The sequence below is a fragment of the Taeniopygia guttata genome, chromosome 1 (assembly GCF_048771995.1).
Source record: "Taeniopygia guttata chromosome 1, bTaeGut7.mat, whole genome shotgun sequence".
NCBI classification, from domain to species: Eukaryota; Metazoa; Chordata; class Aves; order Passeriformes; family Estrildidae; genus Taeniopygia; species Taeniopygia guttata.
This window is the reverse complement of record NC_133024.1, coordinates 86,641,898-86,665,842: the sequence shown is the minus strand read 5'-3', so window position 1 is coordinate 86,665,842 and position 23,945 is coordinate 86,641,898. Positions and strand designations below refer to the sequence as shown.

Genomic DNA, 23,945 nt, shown 5'->3' with positions numbered 1-23,945 from the left:
TTTTCTGTTTTTACATTTCCATCTAAGGCTGTAGTCCTTGACACCAAGAGCTTATAGTCTAGATTTGTACATCAGAATGGACCCAGCCTTTGGTCTAAAGTTTTGCAAGGCAGACTGAAACACTAGAGCTCCCCATCTCAGTGCTTTAAGACTTTTGGGAACTATAACACAAACGCAAACCCAACATACAAAGAGATGTAAATAAACTAAGAGAGCATAGGTGAACCTGTTTTGAATTCTGGCCCAGAAAAGCTCTGAGCCAAATTCCTACTAAAACCAAAGGAGTTATATCAACAGAGAACTTGGTCCAGACACTGCACTCAAAAAGCATCAGAGGTTTCATGTTCCTCCAGCAACTTCTCTTTGTCTGAGCTCTTCTAGCTGGATGGTGACACGGCACTCCAACAAACCACACCTGTGTCTTCACACAAGTGACTGCACAAGGGGCTAAAATTAAATTCAAATTTCTCTGCTAAGATCCAAATGTCTCTTAAGCCAAATAGTATGTAAAAAAGTCACATGCCTTTACTTGTTCAGCAACTAATAGTGCTCTGAACGGAAAGAGATTTTTAGAAAATGTGTTGTATACATGTTTGATTTTTCTAAGGAAGTTTAAAGCTCTTTATTCAGTTGTTTCTTTGTCTATGAAAGAGCAAATGAACATGACAGAAAAATTCTTGTTATCTTGTTATATTTTCTTAAAATAGAACTTGATTGACTCACTAAAAATACAATTATAAACCTGGGGAAGAGATTTGGGCTTTTTATCATCCCCAAAGGAGAATATGTCAAGAAAGCTCTGTGCCACAAAAATGGTAAGAAACAATAGCAGAACCAAAAAAGGTGACAATAACCTCAAATTTTTGGTAGTGTCCTTTTATTCTATGCTTTGCTGCTGCAAAGTATTAGATGCAGACAACTAGATATACAAATCCTAAATTAAATCTTGTTCTTCATGAAAACAAACTGGAGCCTTTTGGCACTGGCTTTATAGTGAACCACTTCCCGTGCTGGGAGTCAAGAAGAAGAGGATAAGCTTCTAGTATTTCTTAATTTAGCAGCTGCAGTTGAAGCAAGGTTTTTAAAACCTGTTTGCCAGATATCATGGGCAGGATTCTCAAATTAGACTAAAGGAGAAACAAGTTTTGAATTAACAGAAGAGATGATGACATAACTTTCTTCATAAAAAGTTGTGAAAGACTCTTGAACAATCATAACTGTTCTAATAAATAACTCAGCTTGGATGCTGAAAATGAAATGCATAAAAAACCCCAAACCATCTTGAGTTTTAATGAGCTCAAAAGCAATCCAACTGTATCTATTTATATAGCAGGAATGGCTCTGAATATACTCTGCCTGGGCCAGCATCTGTAGTACAGTTCTGCCTACTTTTAATCTCCTAATATGAAATATAGATAGAAAAATGATATTTGAGCAGTGGTCCTTTTGGCAAACATTAACTAAAATTAATTAAATTTTTGATGATATTCCTTCTCCTTTTCTTTTTCTTTGTTTGTCCACTTCTATGTAATCATGCAATATAATTTGAGGAACCTTTGTGAATGTATGAGTGAACAGTGGAATACAAACTCTGTCTAGGCTATTAGGAGCTGATGACTCTGTCACTTTCAAATGGAAAGATAAACTGTTCTAGATGTGCTGTGAAGTTACAGATTAGATCTCTGAATGGTGAGGTCTGAATTCTTCCTGGACAAACAGTTCATAATTTCTAAAGATTAACAGAACAATTATAATTCTAGTTTATTATTTTTCATGTCTGCAGCATAAAAATTGGATTCTAAAGACACTTCAAGGTTAGCAAAAGCATAATTACAGCTTCAGCACAGGAAGGGATCATTTAAGTCCCTTAGTCAGCAAGCTCAGAGACATGTAACACGCACACATCAGAGGTTGTTTAAAAAGTCATGAGAAATAGGTATCAGAAGTTATTTACTTCAAATATGTTTGCTTAAAGCTCTTAATATGATTGAATGTTCCTGATATTTTTAAGTCATTTCTCAGTGTTGTAAAGACAGAGCTTTCTAGACACTATTCAAACATAAAGTTTTCTATTAATGTTTATCTTTCACAAGTATATGATACTTACATGTATCTCTGTTACAGTACAAGTGTTTCTCAGTGAAGTATATCTGAGTCAGTTAAATAAACTCAGTATCAAGGATCTGCTCCTCCTTCCTCATAAAGTAAAAATGCTGTAGACTTCCAAATATGTTTATTTATTTAACAAAAACAAAAATACCAAAACAAAACAAAAAAATCCAACCAATCCCAGTTTTATTGAAATATATTACAAGAAGTACTTGTTTAATGCATGCAGCCCAAGGAAGATAATTACTATGTTGGAGGAAAAAAAAGCACTAAAAAGGAAATGTCTTTTTTTTCCCCAGAAATTACCTCTATTCTGCCATCATCCCTAAAGCTAACAATTATTTATGTGTTTTGTTAAACAGTAGCTTAAATATGCATGTTGTAAAATTATGAGAAATATGAAATACCAAAATTCTGTTAATTAAACTGTGTGGAATGATAAGGCTGTTTTATTTTGAAGCATACAAATTGTTTTCTTGAAACTATGGGCATTGTATTCATTTGCACCAAACAATACTTACTGATTGCAGAGTCATAGGAGGTGGAGTTGTGTTCATCACGGAGAAGAGGAAATGGGGACAGGTAAGCATGTGTACAATTCTTAGAAGGTGACTGGTTGGCTAAAAATGAAAGAAAGCTAAAGATTAATATTTTATTGCCGTAAAAATAATGGGTGTCTGTTCTTCAAATGGGCAAACTGAGCTTCATAGGTCAAGATTTCAGGTCCTTTCCTAGGCAATAGCTTACAGTGAATTTGGTTTGGTAAGAGATACAAGCCTTGTTATCCAGACAAGAATATTCCTTAAGGAGCAATACAGATTTGTACTCTGGGACAATAAACGAGCCCTGCTGAAAGCACACTGCAATTTATATGTGATGCATATGTATGCCTCTGTATCCATATGTACCTTTCTCATTTGAAGGTTAATTATGTTCTCATTATTACATGTGCAGAAAAAAACAACAAAACAAACAAAATCCAGGCAATTACTTTTTCTTTTGTGAAAGAACAATGAGAATATCAAACATCTTCAGAGAGTTTACAATGGCCACGAATAAGAGTCTAGTCTATGGAATGAATATCCTCCAGAAAACGATAATTTCACCCTTTATACTAAATACTTCTAAAAATATCAACTTCTTCCTTGCAAAAGACAAAAGTTGACTATAACTTAAACCCCATCTAAGTTTCAGATTCCTGACCACATAATTTTCCAGATTAATAACAACTACAGTGGATATTACATTTTCCACCCAAGACAAAGCAATATATTTAGCAAAACGTGGGCTATTGATGTCAAACTTGTATGATGGCACCTGCTTTTCACAAAGGTTATGGAAATCTTGCAATAAGGTGAGGGAGCTTCCTACCTCAGAGGGAGTGTCAAAGACTGGAGACTTCAAGTTTTGCTTGACTTCTAAATGGGAGATTTTGGTTGTAAAACACTATCTGATCTTGTAATTCTATCTATCTCAGAACCCTGGGTGTAGTGAAAGAAAGCAACCAGTCATCTGTAAATGTAATAAAGAAACTCTTCTGGAGATGGTGCGTCCTACACCATTTTCACTGTGGAGTTCCCATTCCCTTCTTAACCCACTTGTAGTCAGTTAAGAACAGATGGAGAAATTCCCCAAGCAAAAATTCATGGACCAGGCCAACCACTAAGTTCTTTTTCCCTACTTAACAGAAATACACCAACTGTTTAACAGTTTTGAAAAGTTACAGGGCTGTGTCACTGTGGTACAGAGCTGTGGAAAACACTTTGTAGCTAAGAATGGACTCAGGTTAACAGGACATCCATAACAATCACAGTGTAATCTGATTGCTAAACTTGTATTATTTTGTCCTGGGGTTTCCTATAGATTATAAAATTGTGTGTCAATAATTTATTTTAGGATAGCTGAAGAACCTGATCCCCAAAGAAGCCATATGAAATCTAGTGATTCATAAGACACAAAGAAAAACAAAAAACACGCTAAATCCCAACAAATTTGAGAACAAACTACTATAGATAATGTAAAAGGAAAAAAATACTTACTATACCAAAAATTCCACATGCTGCCATTATTATCTCCTACATTTCCACTAAACCAACACCTCCAGAAGAAACCTTCATGATGGAAAGTGGCCTTCTCTCCCTACAGAGGAAGGAAAAAAAGAAAGCCATTATCATACAACTTTTGAACCGTTGAAAGAATTAAGTTCAGTTAGATGTTTAGGTAAAAAAAACACTGCTATCATAATGACACACAACCTGTCTGAATTTAGGTCAGCTATAGCATTTATAAACAGTCATTCTTCTTTTGAAAGAATATCATATTTCAAAAGCAGTATCACAAAATAAAAATTCATTTCAGAGCTGATTACAAATGATTATAAGAGGTTTTCAGGCAGGCTTGTAAGCCTCCAGAAGGTCAAAATGAGTATATTCAAAAGTATATACAGAATTAAATTCTTAGAAAAATAAACAAAATTAGTATATTCAAAAGTCTATATAGAAGTAAATTCTTAGAAAATGAACACATCCAAGAATTCTACATATATAATCCTCATTATAAATAAAAAGTTCATACTAACCCCAGCACCTTCAGGTGCTTCTGAACAAGTTCCTGTTTCTGTAGCAAGAAGCCAATAATCAGTTCCAAATGCCACCAAAAAAAGCAAAACCCCCAGAGCTGCAAAGAAGCCTCCAAAAAATATCCCCACACTCAGTTTCATTATTGAAGTTATTTGGGAAAATAAAAAACAACACCTTAATTACTTAAAAGGTTAGCAATAAAATAAATTTAAAACAAATTATTGTGTAAATAACTAAAAAACTGTTTGGAGAATACAGCTCATATCTAAAGAAGTTTCTCTTCACTTGACTTTCTGCCTGTGCCCTTCTTCCCAATGCCCTGTGAGTCAATTTGTGTCTCCAAATTTGTGTTCCATGTGGCTGACTCAAGTCTGACAGATGAAAAGGGCCTTCTATTTTAGGACACTGATGGCAGAGCTTTGCTCTGTTTCGCTGTCCGGGCGAGGCCAGTCAGAAATAGCTGACCTTCCCCTAACTAATGAGGGATTGACTTGAAATATTATTGCAGCTGGTGCATCAACACCAGTGGAGATGGAGTTGCAATGGATCTGTCCATCTACGTGAGCAGTGTTACAGAGCATGCAGTACTAGCAAGGACTCCCAAAGTTCAGGCCTGGTGGTGAATGTTTCCTTATCTGCAAGCAGGAAAGGAAGCACCAACAAAGAAGTTACTATAAGTCATATTACAAAAGGAAGGCTGAGGATTTTTTATAGAATTTTAAAATATGGTAGCCAAAATGAAGAGATGCCTCTGAAAAGTCCTATATAATAAAAATACAGTAATCTTTAAAAATTTACATCCTATCTTTACAGTAATAACTTTAGCAACACTAAACACAAAAACACCTAAATGCTTTATTTATTCAGACACATTTTTTTTTTGCATAGATCAAAAATTTATGCAGTTAAAAATTCCTTCAAGCACCTGATAAAAAACTTCAATCTTTTTAATACAATAAGTCACTTTCCCAAGAACATGCTTTGGCTGTTTGGAAAGTGATGAAGTAAAACATTTAAATTACACACACTCACTGTACAAGAAAAAAGCTTTTTCAACAACTTCATTTTATGCCAAGCAGGCCTTCCCATTCATCTCTCATGGCTTACAGGGAATGCTCCTATAGAACTGTATAGAGTTTATACAACATGCACCAGATCGTACAGTCCTTACCCAATAAAATTTCATTGGAATTATTTATCACCAGAGTAGAATTTTCCATTGATATTGCATACTGGGAAGTGCTGGACTCAAGAGAAAAATTAAACCAGTTTACTGCAGAAAACACTTGTCACAACATTTTATGGCAATAAACTTTGAACTCCAGAGGGACTCCTGCTTTCAATATGCCAGTATTGGTTTGGACAGTGCAACAGCATGCTTGAGGACAGCAAGGAAAACACTGTTTCTACCACCTCCCTTCATTTCTACACAGATGAACTGGTCTTGTGTCCTCAGTGGTTTTATACCACTACACAATCTGCCCAACATCACATTTGTTATTAATCATATTTTATTCAAACCTGATACTATAGTAATTTCATACACAAACACATCTAATATTTTGTGGCCTTTTTTGCACTTCAGCATTTTAGTGTATGCAGAGCAGCAAATGAATATTCAAACAGACTCTTTTATGTCATATTTGCTTTTCCTGACAGCCACTGATGCAGTTCATTTTGATACAGGAGAAGAGAGGTGTTTGGAAACCTAATTTTGGAAAGCGATGTTTTATTGTTCATTATTAAAGAAAACAAAAAAATCTGGAAAAATAAGAACACATAGGATGTGCTATAAAATCAAATAAAAATGATTACTTGCAATTTGGAATAATACTTCAACTATTGGTCAGCCCTGAAGGGGTCAGGCAGGTGGATTAGATAATTACTGTAGGTCCCTTGCAGTAAATATTCTATTTTAACATGTCTTTAAAAAACCCCAAAAAAAAGTAGGATTCTGTTCAGCACTACTATACCCAAATTTAAACAATTTCATATAAGCTAAATGTCTTTCCATCATAACCAGTAGTGATCACACTCAGTGGAGCCAGAGAGCAGTTCATCACAACCTAGATTAGACTCCAGGGCTCTGCTCAGGCACTTGGGCAGACACATAGTTCTAGCCAGTTCCAGAGTATCCTGCTGGCTCTCAGCTGCCATGCCAGAAGGGCATATTTCCCTCTCTGTTTTAAAATACCTGCTAGTTCCACATGGGATCTTATGTGCCCCCTCTCCCCTTGGATGACAATAGAACCCTACATGATGGTGACTGAATCACGTCTGGAAAGAGCGATGTGGTGGCCTTGTTGTCACCTCCCACAGCTGGTACTCCAGGATGTCTAAGGCATCTACACTGAGCAGGCAGGTACCACAAGGGACTTTGAGTAAGCCAACACCTTTCTTGAGTGACAACTACAGGCCAGGTTCACACCACCTGTGCCACCCAGGCTACCTCTGAAGCCAGGCTCTATTAGCTTGTCAGACCATCCTGGAGGCACCACTGAGTGTTCCAGCCAGACCTCGATCAACTTAAGATCCATATTTCCCATGGAGATGTCTGATTGCAAAGGTCTTCATCTGCAACTGAATCCTACTCAGTGAACTGGAGTTCCCAACCATTTTGATGGTGTATGGGTGACCTTAGAAAGCATTGACCCAAAGTTCAAGAATTTCATACAGTGAAATTCAAAGATACAGATAGTCCAACATAAACAAAATAATTTTATAAAGTTGTTCATGATATCTAGTAAAAATTAATTCTAATGCACTGTTTAATTTAACACTATGCCACTTAGCTCATCCTAAATAATGGGAGGTCTTATAATGTCACAACAGTGAACTTTTCCAACATTAAATCAGAAGTAAAAAGAGAACTCCAGACCGCTGTCTCAGCCACTGAACCACAATTAATAAAACAAACTACCAAAAAACATCAAATGGCTAGTTCCAGTCATGTTGCACCTACCCGCCCTCAGGACAGAAGTATGTCAGTTACACTGTGACCCTGTTTCTGCATGAGAGTAACTTACTCTTGTGAGTAGCTTGCATGGAAAGTTTCACTAAATTCAAATGACAGCTGAATTACTGCCTGTGCAGTGCAAGTATTTATTTTTAATATACTGTACATGCACTCTGGTCTCAGTTTAGCATGTTCATCCTGAGAGGATCTAATTTAATTATTCGCTTTTATATTTATGGCACATTCTCTGGCAGTGTTATCTTCCAAATACTCTAACATCACCAGTATTATGCCTGTCTATGTCAAGAATGAAGCAGAAGCCATGTTAAGACTTGTTATGTCAGCTTAAAAATTCATGTTATCCACCACTTGAATACTCAAAGAAAGTCTCAGGGCCTTTTTCTTTAATTAAATTAATTTCTGAAGGTTCCTCAATAGAACAGAGAAAGTTTCAAGGGAGAGAAAACAGGGACAAGCTTATCGAGGCAAAATAATAATTATTTTCAATCTTAAACAAAGTAATTCTCTAACTCCTTTCAAAACTCCTAAATTTCTGCAGAAATATTGTCATTTTATACCAAAATGACTTAGCCAAATTTATCCCTACTGTAATGACAATGAAGTAATTAAAACAGCTTTAGTATTCAATCAATTTGATTAATTAAGCCCAACATTCATGGATTTTGTTGACTCATAGTGTGAAGATTGAAGGACCCACATAATGGATAGATTCCAGGCTCATTTTAAAAAGCTGCAAAAGTTTTTTTTATTTTATTTCTGTTTATTCACCAGATAGATAGGGCTAAATTAACTCCTGAATCTGCATATTTCATTTATGCATATAATAGCTCCAGCTTCAATATTATATCTGAGCCCCTCCTTGTATTTAAAAATAGAAAAGAAAAAAAAAAAAAAAACAATAGCAGGCTGTTTCTTTTTTTCCTTTTCCATCTGAAGTGTAAAAAAAGATATTTATGGGAAGGGGATGTTGTTTATTTGCTTGTTTATGTTTGTGTGTGTGATTGAGTAAGTGTCGGGTGCGTCTGTTTGGAATTGGCAGGCAGCTCCTTATCTGTGCTGGCAGATATGCCCATGATCTAAAAACAGCCTTTTAGAACTGGCTGCATGTCTCATTACATACCAAGAAACAATTTCAGCAACTGCCTCAGAACTGAGTCCTTCTGAGACCTCAATGCTCATTTACTGTTCTGAACAGTAATGGGAGTATCTCACCCGCTGATTCCGATCCTCATTCTGTTCATCTTCCCCAGCTGGGCAGATGTTACCTATTGCACTGACACCATCACTTGTCAGCAGAGTACTAGGCAGACAAACAGCCAGACACCTTGCACAGCATACTCTGCACACCTCTTGTCCATGAAATATGTGCCTGAAGTTCATCTTTAAACTGGTCACTTCAGGTTTCCTCTATAGTCATACACCACTTTTATGGCACAGTCTGTCTGACCTTTTTTTGGATGACCACATCAATGTGCAAGCAACCGTGCCCTAAAAGTACAATCACTTTGGGCGGTTGTTGGTTTGGTTTGGTTTGTTCACTGACCAACAGAGAGTCTGGAATAACTAGTTTGAGATACAACCACTTTATTCTTAATACTAAAAAAAAAATCAGATCACAAGTCACACAATCACAGAGTGATTGTGAGGTTGGAAAGGACCTCTAGAGGTCATCTTGTCTATCTCCCTACTCAAGCAGGACCATCTAGAAGTGATTGCCCAGGACCACGTCCAGGCAGTTTTTCAGTATCTCCGAGGATGGATACTCCAGATCCTCCTTGTCTGACCAAACACCTACCAGTGTTTGGTCACCTTCACAATAAAAAGTGTTTCCTGATGTTCAAAGCAACCCTCCTGTGTTTCAGCTTGTCCCCGCTGTCTCGGGTCCTGTCAATGGGCACCACTGAAAAGAGCCTGGCTCCACCAGGTATTTATATAAAACTCCTTCTGAGCCTTCTCTTCTCTAGGCATAGCAGTCCTAATTTTCTCAGCTTTTCCTCATAGGAGAGAATGCTCTGGTCCCTCCACCACCTTAGTTGTCCATCATTTGACCCCCTCCAGAGTGTTCATGTGTCTCTTGTACTGCAGAGCCCAGAACTGGACACAGCACTCCAAGTGTGGCCTTACGAGTGGTGAGCAGAGAGGAAGGAACACCTCCCTCAACTTGCTGGCAATACTTTGCCTAATAAGGCCCAGGATACCATCTACTTTCTTTGCAGCAAGGTTACATGGCTGAGTCACGTAAAACCTGAGTGGAGATTGTAGAAATGTGCTGAAGTCCCCCACAAAAGGAGGAAATCAAGCTATTCTGAACACAGGTATTACTGACTCATTCATTCAGCATGAGCTACAATAAGATTACAGAGATGATAGTAAGAACAGAAGAGACATAAGCAGTCCATATGTCAGTAAAAGCTTCAACAGGAATTCTAATAAACCAACAAGAAAAATTTTCTTTATGATGCATTACTTTTACACATCTCTGTGCATCCAGTACCCACTGTTAGCCACCTGCAGGAACACATGACAGACTTGTAATCACCCTGACGTACCCAGGGTGCACATCCCATTTGGACCCTGTCTTATACCCATTCTGTATTCAGGACTTTGGCAATACAAAGCATCACAGATTTATTCAGCCACAGAAAGTAAAACAAAACTTTAGTATGACTGAGTGGATCACTCTGTTTCATATATCCCATTCTATATTATATCTTGCATTAAATCTACATTAGATAAAATAGGTAAAAAGGCAAAGTATAATTTCTTTCTTAATTGTGTCATAACACTGAATCAAGGTGTGATGAATCCATGTCTTTCCAAACTGGACAAGATAACTAGAATCATCAGAAGTACAAGAATGTGCATCTCAGTTCCTTTATCACATCACCATTGTGAGTGCTCTGAATTTTTCATATAATTATAGGAAAGCCAGGCCAATGCCAGTAGTGTTCCCCTCAACACTTTAAAGTCATGACACATCACATGCGCAATTTTCACAGAAATGAATGAGTTGCCTAATTCTAGGAGGTATTTCAGGAAGTTTCCTATAAAAGTAGTTATGCATAAATAGTCAGAAATTAAAAGCTGGAGTCTTCTTCACCATTCCTGTTACATGGGTCCTTCCATAGCAGGATGCTACTATGAATCTCACTCTGGGGCTGTAACAACTTCCATTTACTGTACAGACACTTTCTGACATATATATTTTTGGATTTATTCAGGAAGCCTGAGGAACTAGCCTTTACATCCTTCTGTGCCCTTCCAACTTCTACAGAGCAACTGAACTTAAAATAAATATTTAAATAAATTAGAGTACTCTTTGAAGCAGTAAAGGACTGGGGGAGGGGGTCCAGCATAGAGAGTGGGGAATGATGTGTGTAATGTAAGAGTACTCTGATACACCAGAAAAAAGACTGAGATCAATGGGAGTCATCCTGGCCACCTTCTGCTCCAGAGAAGGATCAATAGTATCTAAACCATTCCCAATGTATTGATTTTATCTGTTAAACATTAATTGAAAGAAACACAAAAAGCCACATGGCCTTAGTTATGCTGCCATGAAAAACTCCAGAAGGGAAGAAGTAGACCCAATGCCTGAAATAATTCCTTCTTTTAACAAGCTGTTTTATAAATGCTTTCTAAGTCTCTCTGACATACCAATGTGATTCATTTACAGCTTTGAGGGTGGCATCAATTAAAAGGTTTCTTTCCACATTCCTTAAATTTACAGATCTTTTCAGACAGATAACACTTTAAATGTCTTTAAGATTAACAGCAGATTCCAAACTCAAGTTCATTTACAAGTACCTCGTAAAATGTTCTAGACCACTGGATTGTAACTTTTTCTACTTCGCTCAATTTGTATATGAAAAGTTGAAATTACTGTTGAAGTTACCATAATGATCTGAAGCAGTAAGCTAGAATGAAATAAGTCATTGTTAGATTCACTAAATTTGGTGACAAATTGCACATTTGAGGGTCTTGACCTTACCTATTTGTAATGCAGGAATTCAAGAATACATTCCGTTTACTGGAATAAATCAGAGTAGTTCTCTTAGACCTGTCTCACAGAAGTATTTTACAAACTTTATTTAAGAATTCATAAGGTTTAAAATTTTCTCCACTATTGAAGTAATGTGAGGATCTTTTTAAAAAAAAATTTATTAGATTCCAGATGACTTCCATCAATGCTTTCACTATGTCACTATGTCACTTAGAGCACACACAGCCACAGAGTTGGCTGAGGAAGAGCAGCTGCAGACTGCCTCAAGCCCTTGCTTGGCAGGTGGCACAAAATATTTACAGTAGATGTTTTCACTAAAAGACTGAAGATTCCTCATCCCTTCCTCTTATGAGCAAACTGAATCTCAGACATTCTCCCACAGACTAGTTCTCCTCCCATTCATAATTTGAGGCAAGAATAGCCCAACAAGGCTGCAGGTAATCTGATCTCTGGCAGCCCAATGCTAGAAGAAATGTTCCTTCTATCATTAAAATATCTCTCTCCTTACTTTTTTTTAAACCCTCTCTATTTATGAAAAATTTATCTTCAATTAGGACAGCAGACCTAGACACAATGTTGCATTAGTATACAAACAAAAACAGATACATATGTAATAAAGCTTTCCTGTTTTTTTTATTTTTGGTTCCTCCATATCTTATAAAAAAGATGAGTGTTTTGGGGGGAAACAAAATAACAATAAAAAGCTTAAAGTTGCTGGCTGAGTACTATGACTACCAAGTTCATCTCATAATCACTGTCACAACAGAGAGGTGCACCTCATACTTTGTTTCTAGCATGATGCACTTCACACTTACCTTCCTTACATATAATGAAAACAGAGTACTTTTGTGCTTTTGATTGTGTAGTGACAGTAATCTGCATATTCTTCCTGGTTCTACCATTATCCATAAAAATCAATAATTTTCATTCAATTGCTACTACCAGGTCACGGGGGAAAAAGATAGAAATAAGAGGATCATCTAGGCATTTCTGAACACACATGCTGCTGGCCACTTCTGAGCATCTATTGTGTACCTGTTTTTAAGAACCATCCATTAACAAGTCAAATACCTTAAAGTATGTAAGTGTACTATATTGATAATATCATTTTAATCAACCAACTATGTAATTCTGCTCCCAAATATATTAGACTCCGTCTGTTTTCCTTAGGACTCTGATAAATGGTCTTCATTGTATTTCATTCCTTTAATTGCTAGTCAATTTCCTTATCCAGTTTCCAGACATATAACCACTTTATTTGAGAACATTTATCTTAAGATTTCTGTGTTTGAGAGCCTTTGTCTAAATTTTGTAATTGTGATTACAGAACATGAGTAGGAACCTTGAGGCAGCTGAAATCATCTGCCTTCAGTTTAAAAGTAACAAAGATATTTGTCCATTACTATATATTAATGCCTTTTTCTTATATATTTGGTAAATTATGTAAGAATGTAAGATGAACAATTCTTTAACAATATGATCAAGTTCACCAGGAAAAAAGCAGTAAGAGATCTGTTAAAGGAAGATACACCTATCTGTTCTCTAAATGCCTGGGGTTTTTTCCTTGAATAGTTTGTATTATGTCATAAACTTTGGCTGTTCTCTGCTTTACAAATCATTGTGCATGGAGATAGCTTGAAATAACACACAAAACCTAAGGGTTTTCATTGCCAGGGAATTCAATATTCCTGCCTGCAATACCTTGTCCCCATCATATTTGATCACTGTGGTCTTCAGAACCTGAGAAAAATACAGAATAGCTAACTGGTTTCAGAGACTTATAGCAGAGACTAACATTTAAAACCCTAAAAATTTCAGCTGGGCTCACTGTTTGCATAGAAGTCAATGTCCCTTAGACCCCAGGAAAAGTTCCTAAACCCTTGCAATGTCTTTTAATCATCCACCTCTTGAATACTTTCTTGTAATAAATTTTCAGGCACTTTCCATTTCTTCTATCAGTTAAAATGACCAATGATAGAATTAGCGCAATATTGAGCAGACAATGTAGCAGCAATTCCCAGGATGCTCTAATATTTCAGCATCTTGTCACCATTTTGTCGATTTCAGAGAAATTGTGTGCAACTGATCACTGTTAGTGTTGTATCCAGAATTTTAAAAACCTCACTGAGAGAATTTGTTATTCAAAGTGGCCTCAAAGAAATAAATTAATAGGATATATTGGTTAACTCAACACAAAAACATCACAGCCAGCGGGATATTAAACAACTGAGTTATTCTTGTCTGGACTCTGAGAACATCTTTGTCCCTATGCAGATACTAAGTTTTGCCTTGGTTTCTTATAAACAAGCTACATATCTAGAAATATGTCTTTCTTTACACTTTTGGTATTTGGGGGGGTTTCTACCTTAGTTTTTAATAATCATAGGAAAACCACATTCCCCTCTCCTTTCCTTTTTTGTGACCTAAATCTGTAAAAGATCCTCAAACCTGTGATATTTATTTCTTCTGAAAACATGAAGATAGAACTGAAGTTATGCTATTGTCAATTATTGAATGATCTTCTTCATGCTAACTTACAACTCATGCTAACTTTTAAAACATAAGAATCATCAACATTTTGCAAAAATTTCTTCTTACTGATAATTTTAAAAAAAGTTAAAGCATCTCCTTTTCCTTTGTGCATTTTTAAAAGTATTTAAAACTGCAGCAATTTTACTGATCCCTGGCCAAACATCTATATAAAAGAGCCAACCTCTGACTCCAACATAAAGATGGGTGGTCACATTTTGCATGTGACAATTATTTCCATATAGCATCATCACACCAGTTCTTCTGAGAGACTGATGAAGCTTCACTGGTTTGGATGCAAATGCATTATAATATACTAGTCGTCAACAATTCCAGCTATCCCTGACTTTTAACAAAAACACAGCACAGCAGTGAACGTCCTAAGCAGAAAGAGGGAGGCCCTTGTTCCTTGGCTCAATGCCACCATCATATGCCACGTAACAAGGCAGGAAAACATTTTGCTGGCAGAAACACTTGATGCAGGCTCCGGGCCAAGCCCGATGGCCGAGGAACAGCAGCAGCGCTGGGACACGGCCGCTTTCCATATGGATAGGCATGATCGGAGATGCAAGGGCCAAAAAGCCATCTTTCTACAGCAACCACAAAAACTGTGCAGGGAATCCATTACCATGCTCCTATGGCATATTTGTTTCCAAAGCCCCTTGGCTCCACCTGACTCTTCCCCAGAGCCTCAGGCCCCGAGGGGACGGGTTGCAAATTTTTTCCCGTACAAACACGCAAGAGGCAGGAAGGGCAAAGTCCTACAGAGGTGTGTGTGGGACCCCGACGGCTCCTGAGGCCGGCAGGGAGCCTTGCTCTACCCCGGCTTCGTCCAAAAAAGAGGACACAGGGAACACAGAGGGAGCACCCCGTCAAACGAAACAACACCCGAGACTCGCCCCCCGCCGGCGCCGCCGCCTCTCCGCTTCCGCCGCGCCGCGGGCACTGCGCAGGCCCGAGGCCGCCGCCCGCATGGAGGAGGAGGAGGAGGATGAGGGCAACGGAGACCGGGCGGCCACGGCGAGCCCGGCCGCGTCCGCCCGCTTCGTGCGGTGCCTCTATGTGGTGGGATTCCTGGTAAGCGGCGGCTACGGGGCCCGCGGCCTGCGGCGGCGGCCGCGCCAGGAACGGGAGTGGGCTCCTTGGCAGGCCACGGCTGCTGGTTCCGGGCGCGTCGCCCCCATCGCCGCAGCGCCCCTCGGCTCCGGCTGCTGGGCCGCTTTACCCGGGCAGACAACCGCGCAGTTCGACACACAGGTCGGATTTGTATCCTGTGAATGCCATGGAATAGCGTAACCCCCGAAAAGCTGAGTCTTGCCTTGGTGCTTATAAGAGAGCTGCTTCCTGTTTCCTTGAAATACCCGTGGTTCCTATAAATTTACCAAAACCCCTTAAAAATATGTTTCTCTAAAACATAAAAAAAAAAAAAAGTTCCTTGTTGAATGAACAGGCTTTTAAAAGTTCATATTCTGTAGTGACTCCTGAGCCTCAGGAAAGTGCCGATTAATTAATTTGAAATTAAAAGCGACGACTTGGAAAATGAATACAAAATTAGTACGAGTTTGCGCTGTGAAATGTCAAGGTAACTGTCTTACTTACTTTTAGGCTGGGCAATTGAAACGACCCAGTTGGTTTGTGTCCTGGAGCAAATATCCCAGAGAAATTTGCTCCTTTTGACTGACTTTTAAACGCTGTGGTTCTCCAGCCCTGAAATGGCTTGTTGACAGTGAGCTGGAGCACACAAAAAAATCAACCAAGTGAGTGTCCTTGTAGAGGATGTGATGATGCAAACTTCCTGTAGCCTGACAAATAAATACAGCCTGTCACTCCACAGAAGGAATTTCACAGTGGAATAAGATGTAACTACCCGTCAAAGGATTGTAGTTAATGGGTCTTGCTCTACCTGCATGCCTGTGACAGTCCAGTACTGCCAGGGTGTAGTCTGATAATTGTACTTCTTAGTGTCTCCATTGATGACCTGGACGAGGTCACTGAACCTTTCTTCAGGTTCACAGATGACACTTAAGACTGTTATTACTGAAGATGTTTGAAAGTGGTGTGCTCTGTTTGTTCATGCTAATGAATTAATTGATTCCAACCTTGTAAGCCTCAATTTCAACCATCAAAAAATAATTAGTGACAGACTGTGAGAATTTGCTTAGTGACACACATTGTTAGAGTTAATCAGTCTTTGAGGTAGTCTAAGTTTTCAGTTCAAGCAGTCAGTGATGAAAGCTCCAAGGGACATTGGATGCTGTGCCAGATTCTAGTAGTACTGAAAGAACTACTGGGTCAAAGTGGTGAGCTTAACAAAAGGCAATAAAGCAAAAGGAACGAGTAGGAGATCTTTGTACTTCTCAGGATCGGAAGTGTCCTTTACCCTCCTCTTACAAAATGTTTTTCAATTATGCTTTTCCTTTATTATTTTTTTTCAAGTTTCTGCCTTGTCACATTTCTTAAGCTATACACAAAGGCAGTCTTTTAGTAGGTTTAGATCTATTGTAGCTTCTTTCCTGTCATAGTTGGGTGAAAATACCATTTTTCAAAATACACTTTTGTATATTGTTTTGTATACTTTTTGTTCTTTGCACAAATAAAAAGTATGTTTAGGTGATTGAAATAAGACCACTTTGAATTTAAAGCGCTGATACAAAGTACTTTTCTTCTTAAACAGGTAAAGTTTAATATATTTAAAGGAATATTTAATGTTCAAATAAATATCTTCAGAAGGATTGTATCTAGAGTGGGGGAAGAGAATTGATATTTTAATAGGTTTAACATCTCTCTGAGGCAATCCTTTATCTTTCAGTTTATGTGTTTTGAAATATGAAAAAAATTCTTTTAACCTTGTTTTGATATGGAGATAATTTACATTTTCTTAATTTATTTTTCTAATGTTGACTGTTACTAAGCCAGGTTGCTATTGTCTTTGTGGAAGTTACTAAAACTTTTCCTGCCTTCTTTTCAGGATATATTTGGGGTGAGCATGGTGGTTCCTTTAATGAATCTTCATATCAAATCTCTAGGAGCAAGTCATACAGTTGCTGGAATCATAGGTGAGTTGCAATACTTGATTTATGAAAGAGTAAGATAAGGTCTGGATTTTGCCTTACTGCAAATTGGACATTGGAACACAATTCTTCCTTGCTAATAGCAGAATAAAAAATAAAGACAATTTCCACATTAAATTATAGGGCAGCCATACTGTGTTAGACCCAGAGACCTGTCCAAACTCTTGCACTGACAGTAGCCAAAAGCACATGCTTGGGAAAGAGCGCAGTTGGAAAGAACAAGGACGTCTTGCAGTAGCATTTTTACAGCTACTTCCCAGCATCCAAGAATTCACAGGTTAGCAATTTGGATAGCCAGGGGTGTTGCTTGTAGTTTTATTGTTGTTTACACTTTGCAAATGGTACTTCTGCAGCTGGTTCTCCAAAGTTTTCCAGTGTCCATGACTCTGCCCAGTTTGATTAAAATCCTTACAGCTGTCTTGGCAAAATATTTATTCACATTAGGAGTGTTTACAAATAAATTCTCAAGATTTGGAATTTTATCTTAAAATATTTAGTGCTAAGGCAAGTTCTGTGGCTTTAAAGAACTTTTTATGGTATTGTTTATGGTTTGGAGTGATACAGTATTTTCTTCTTTCCCAGACACGGGAACTGTTATTCAGTTTTATTAATTTTCTTTCTTATTTAACACTTTGTATGAAATAATTCTTCTTCTACACTGAGCTGACTGTATTATTTTAAGGAGCAACTAGTCAGAAATATGTTTTAATTTCAACAGTCTGCTTTGATTTTTAACATTAGAAAAAAAATAGGTTTGAGGTGTATTCTTATACATGAAAGCATCTAGCAGATGTTTCTCTCTGTTTCTCTTTGCTCCTTCTCTTCTGTCACTAAATGCTGCTGAACTCCTAGCCTCCAAAATGAGAAAGTAGGGTCCATGTTTTCTTCTGGGCTTCTGTGATGCCTTGTAGTAGACTTAAGGACCAAGTAGAAAGTCGTTTTCAGTAGGGAAATTCTCTCCCGAGTCTGAGAAAGCAGATATAAATGCCAAGATTGGTTTTGTTTAATACACCATACAAAGCAACGTCATTTTAGCTTACATAGTTTTACAACTTTTCAGCACTTTTTTATTTTTTATTTTGTCATTCCCTGAAACTATTTCCTTTATTAAATGCTGAACTCCACCCTTGGTTTGTCCTGCTCCCTCTTCCCATTCTCCTAGTAAACTACTCCCCTGATTTCCAGTTTTTAATAATTTATAATTTTGTGCAGCTTTCATTAAAAAAAAAGCTTAATTTTTAACACTGGTATTTTGTTTGTTTTAGGATCTCTCTATGGTATAATGCAGCTATTTTCCAGCACGTTTGTGGTGAGTTCTGACACTGTATTCCAGAGCATATTGGTATTTCTATGGATTTTAGTGGGGGGCGGGGGGGGGAAAGATGTGGTTAATAATAGTATTTCTTGACATTTTGAAAATGCTTAAAGTGTTCATACAATAACATTTTGCTTGGAGGAACCAATTTTCAGTTTGCATGAGAAATGGCAGGTTTTTTTTTTATGGGGAATTGCCAGGTTTTTCAGGCCCAAACAGAATATAGTTTTTAGACAAAAACTAGAATACAGATTTGGGCTCAGATACATTACTGAGCAGGTCACAGTTACACACGGCTATCTCCTCTAGAGTTGGTGCTAGTAGAGCAGTTTCCTTCAGTGCAGTAGCCTATCCAGAAAGCAGTCTCATGACTCAGCTTTTCATAGACTGTGGTCTAGTTTGCTTTCCCTGCTTAATGAGCAGTGTCTTGTAATTCACCGTATGGTCTAAATTAATTGTTACATCTTCGCTATTTGTTAGGTTTTGTTTTCTATTAGCTATTGATTTTTTATATCCTAATATTACCCTGGTACTAGTTTTCTAGTTTTGAAGAGAAAAGATTATGAGAATGTCTCATAAGAGAACTGTTTCAGGGTTTGTTATGCAGGACACCTGGGATAATTTCCTTCTGTAGTTTTGCGGCATTTTCTTGGAAGTGCAAGACAGTTGTCTGCTTTTTTAAAAAGTATTTCCTCTTGTGAATCAAGCTGATTTAAAAGCATGATAAATGCAAGTTTTCTATTTGCCCTCTGCAAACTGCTTCTTGAGTCTGCACTCAGATGACAAACTCATTGCCAAGATCATTGCTTTTAAGATGTTCAACAAGTGTCTTAATACATAGCAGCCTGAGTGATGTAAGCAAATATTTGTGCTTGATTATGGTAAGATTTTCAGAAGGCTTCTACTGGCAATGTTTTGTGATATTTATTGCAGGACTGTCTCTTTATAAGGGTGATTTTTTTTTTTATTAGAAAGTTCTGTAAACACAACATTAAAAGGATTCATAATGTTGGCAGGTAGCCTGCCAGCAGGGCAGAGCTCTCCTTGTGACTTCAAATTTTGAGCACTTAAGAATGTTGTATAATAAACTTACTAGGCTTTCATTGACAGTCCTTTGATGTCTTGTCTCAATTGAATTTAGAAGCACTTACTGATCGCTGCACATAGCTTAGTGTTATAAAAAGCTAATCTTTCTTTCCTGTTTTGTGAAAGGGCTGCTGGAGTGATATAGTAGGAAGACGGTATTCCCTGCTTGCTTGTATTCTTCTAAGTGCACTGGGTTACTTCCTTCTTGGAAATTCCACCACGGTGTTCCTGTTTGCTATTTCTAGAGTCCCTGTAGGTGAGTAAACACTTGGCATTTTGCAATTTAAATTCCCTGTAGTCTCAGGTTGAGAATTACTACAGGAGAAATGGTATATGGATAGCCACATAGCATCATCACCCAGTAGCACCAACTGGACCTTAGTATTGGAAAAGCCTCTACAAATCAAGAATTCTCATTATTCTTTTTCCCTGAAAATAATTTGAAATGTTGAGGCCTAACCCGCCAGGCATCTAAACCCCACAAAGGTGCTTACTCCAGCACTGAAGAATTTGTGATTAATGGAATTTTAACAATACAAATCATACAAATTCAGACCATTGTTACTTGAGATAGATTCTGTCTTTTTTTTTTTTTTTTTTTTTTTTTTGGACCGAAAGATACATGTTTCTTGATTTGTTTATATTTTGTTGCAGGTATTTTCAAACACACACTTTCCATCTCTAAAGCCCTGCTGTCTGACCTGGTTTCAGAGAGGGATCGCCCTTTAGTAATGGGGCGCTTCAATGCAGCCTCCAGTGTGGGCTTCATTCTGGGACCTGTTGTTGGTGGCTACCTTGCAGAGTTCAAAGGTGGCTTTTACCAAACATCCTTCGTCTGTGCCTCTATCTTCCTTCTGAATGGTGGTAAGTTGTATGTCACATTTTGCATCTTGGGTCCCTTCATTCCTCATTTTGTCCTTTTAAGCCATTTGTAATATCTTGAGTCTACAGTGTGTTTATCATCTATGGCATAATCATTCTGTATGCCAATACTACTGTTTGAATTTGAACTTGTGTGGAAGGGTGGAATTTTGAAACAGTTATCCTCCAGGTGCTTTTCCTTTGTTCTGCCTATGTCTCCTTTACATTCAGACACAAATGTGAGTTTTTGATGTGCCCAAGATGAAGACTAGAAATTAGAATTTTGGTTTTAGCCATTAGATTTGTTTCTATCATGTGAGTGTGGCATTTCAGTGCTTTCCTTTCTTGCTTTCACTGCATATAAAATTGAACCAATACCATGAATAACTTAATAGTTACAATAGACTTAATAGTTGCAATTTTTTTAAGGACAAGTATTGCTGAAGTATTTTTTAAATTGTTACAATCAAACTAATGTCTTCCATGTAAAGTTGATGCAATTGAATGAAATCAACTAATTTCTTCATCTATACAGGTCTTGTCTGGTTGTTACCCTGGAGTGAAGAAAACTCTAGCAATAGGGACCATTACCAAGACAAAGAAACAAACAGTTTCTCAGCAAAATCAAATCATGACCATCACTTGAAATCAGCAACTAGTAGAGCCGTGACAAGCAGTAGTTTTTTCCAGTCTCCATGGATCCAAGTTGCAACAGTGCTGAAGAAAATTAAAGGAATTGCATGCTCTAATTTGTGGGATGTGTTTTTAGTGCGGTTCCTGATGTCTGTTGCTATCCTGCTGTACTATAGTAACTTTACTCTGGCCTTGGAGGAGAGATTTGGGGTGAAACGCTTGTTTGCTGGATACCTACTGAGCTATAGCAGTGCGCTTGGAGTCCTGGCTGGTTGTCTGCTCGGACCAATAACAAGACTCTATCGGCACAACACTTACAGGCTTTTGTTGCACTCCAGCACTGTTACCTGCACGTTGATTCTCCTGTACGTGTCAGCACCCAGCATATGGATGGTCATTTTGTCCTCCACGTTCTTGGCCTTCTCCACTACTATAGGCCGTACCTGTATCATTGATCTGGAACTGACCATTGGTGGGAACGAGGCCAGCGGGACTCTCCTGGGTGTTGGACAGTCGGTGACATCAGTGGGACGTATTATTGCCCCACTCCTTTCTGGAATCGCTCAGGAGTTCAGTCCTTGTGGCCCTCCAAGTCTAGCCGTGGGACTAGCATTATTTGCTATTGTGATAATGAATGCAAACAAACAAAAATACTGTAGTCATGGAAGTGTGAAGTTAAAAAATCAGTAGTCACAACTTTGGATTGCACAGATGTATCTTCACCTGCCAGGCTTGTAAAGTAATTACATGATTTTTAAAGAAAGCACGTTATGTTCTGCAGGGATGTTAAGTGTAGACAGATGTTATTCTAACAGGTAACACCAGGACATTTCTAAGAGGGGCAGATGTTGCTGTATTGTGCTGACTGTGATTTTTTAAATGGGATTTTTAACCTTTTTCGAGGGGAAAAAAGAATGTTGGGAAACGCACAAATCCTGCTTGTAGTTCATTTTTGAAACAGTGTTTAGGTTGTTTAAAAATGGTGAATCAAAAGTGAATTTTTGTTATTTAATCAGAAGGACAATTTGCAATATGTTTGGCCTTAATTTCTTATTTTGTGGTCTGTGTCCTTTTCTCTGTTACGACAGTAGCTTATATAACAGGATATTTGCTTATGTGATTTTTTGTGTAAACAGAAAACTTTCTGTGAACCATGGTTAGGCACTTCAGGGTAATCATGCAACCCCTGTTGACTCCTGGTCTTTCCCAAGTAAGAGAATTGGGTATACACTAACTTCATGTACTAGAAGACCTAATCTTAGAATAATACAAGGCCATTCAGACCCAAACTGAGGCTGAACTTAAGTTTTATTGAAATTTGAACTGGTGGCTTCTGTTTAGTTATAACTCCTACTGAGGAACTTTGTCATAATTTCTTTATTTTTATTTCCTGTGCAATTTTTCTACCTTTATTTAAACAATTTCCTTCTTAATTTCCTTCTTAATTCTCTCAAATGACTAAAGGTGTGAGCATCTAGCAGTAGTTCATGGATCTGGATTAATGCATCCTGTCTCATTTCAGTCATAAGTGACATTTCAGTAACAAGAGAAAACGGTTTTCTTCGTTTTTCAGTCCTCATTTGTGTGCATGGCATGAGAAAGGTTACTCTCAGAGCTGTACAGAGTTGTAGCACTCCTGTGCTATTTACTGTTCAAGCTCATTACTTTCCAGTCACCATTGTATTTCATATGAAACATGGAAAAAATGTATTTTGCTTGGATAATGTTCTCTATGATCTCCATTATATTACTTGATGAAAGTAAAAACTCAACTACGTAAGTGTTTGGTTAGGGGGTTTTTATGCAATTGAGTTCTCTCCTTGAACACATCAGTGCAAACACTCTTTCTGCTTCAGGTCAATCATGGATAATGCTTGTATTTTTTATTTTCATTTTCTTCTTTACCTTTTCCCCTGCTGCTAGCATTCAAATATTTTCTGAAACCCCATTGATTCCAGTGGCAGCACCATAGGAATTAATATATGCAACTCTGAATTGTTTTATTTATTGACATAATCAGTGTCTTATTCCTACTGTTATTTCATATACATATACTCATTTCATATTACATATACTCAGAGTTCCTTATTACAGTAATACGTGTTTCATTTCTCCCTAGGAACTTGAGGCATTTTCAAGTCTCTTATCTTCTCTTGCCTTTCTTGGTAGGTGCCCAAAACATTATTGCTCTACATTTCCTGTTTTGTTTCTTTCCATCTTTTAATTTTTTTTTCTTTACCTTTACGTCCCTTCTGTAAGTAAGAGCATTCTGTTTTACATCTCTAGCAAGAGGTTAAGGAAAAGAGTTGAAAAAATCCTTCAAAAATTCATATATATGAATGATTTAGTAATTTTTCCAATACTCGTTGATCATATGACATAACATCTAACCTTCTGAATTGCTGCACTGATTTAATTTGACTTCTGTGTACATCTGTCCTAATACATATCCTACTGAATATAGGTTATAGAAGCCTCAAGTTGAGAAATCTGTGGAAGCCTGTGGGTCTCAGGGACTCGTTGCAGCACATTTTACATAAGTTTTTTACTTGCAGGCCAAAATTATTCCTGAAGTGCCAAAGAAACATTTCTTTTCTGTACAGGTACAGAGGAATTGCACTGTATTATTTTTTTCTTTAAGGACTAGAAATAAAATGAAGTGACATTCCATATGTATCATTATGTCACTGTGGTTTTTTTCCCCATCTTCCTCTGCTAAAGCTACAGCACAAAATAGAAGTGATCAAATCAATGTGAAGTGTGGATGCTTTATTTTTTTTTA

The 23,945-nt window shown here is 37.6% G+C and overlaps 2 protein-coding genes across 6 annotated transcripts in view; one reads left to right on the top strand and one right to left on the bottom strand.

The window, feature by feature from the left end:
• Positions 1-15,964, bottom strand: part of TMEM182 (transmembrane protein 182) — a 30,948-nt gene extending 14,984 nt beyond the window's left edge. Inside the window, exons 1-4 of one of the 4 annotated variants that reach the window (XM_072932886.1) lie at positions 14,826-14,874; positions 13,370-13,408; positions 4,149-4,248; positions 2,631-2,729 (exon numbers count right to left, since the gene is read on the bottom strand). In XM_072932886.1, the coding sequence (XP_072788987.1) occupies positions 2,631-2,729; positions 4,149-4,248; positions 13,370-13,408; positions 14,826-14,828 (241 nt within the window). In that variant the 5' untranslated portion in view covers positions 14,829-14,874. Of the gene's footprint in view, positions 1-2,630; positions 2,730-4,148; positions 4,249-4,687; positions 5,038-13,369; positions 13,409-14,825; positions 14,875-15,796 lie in introns of those variants that run through there. The other 3 variants (XM_072932899.1, XM_030278907.4, XM_030278898.4) reach the window with 3 other exon arrangements.
• Positions 14,923-23,839, top strand: MFSD9 (major facilitator superfamily domain containing 9). 2 transcript variants are annotated; one of them, XM_002193220.7, is made up of 6 exons: positions 14,923-15,274; positions 17,166-17,253; positions 18,534-18,577; positions 19,796-19,925; positions 20,324-20,533; positions 21,066-23,839. In XM_002193220.7, the coding sequence occupies exons 1-6, from the start codon at positions 15,170-15,172 to the stop codon at positions 21,851-21,853; spliced, it is 1,365 nt and encodes a 454-aa protein (XP_002193256.6). In that variant the 5' UTR covers positions 14,923-15,169; the 3' UTR covers positions 21,854-23,839. The 2 variants fall into 2 exon arrangements, with proteins under 2 accessions (XP_002193256.6, XP_072788978.1); XM_072932877.1 differs by lacking the exon at positions 14,923-15,274 and adding an exon at positions 15,285-15,454.
• The last annotated feature ends 106 nt before the right edge of the window (positions 23,840-23,945 follow it).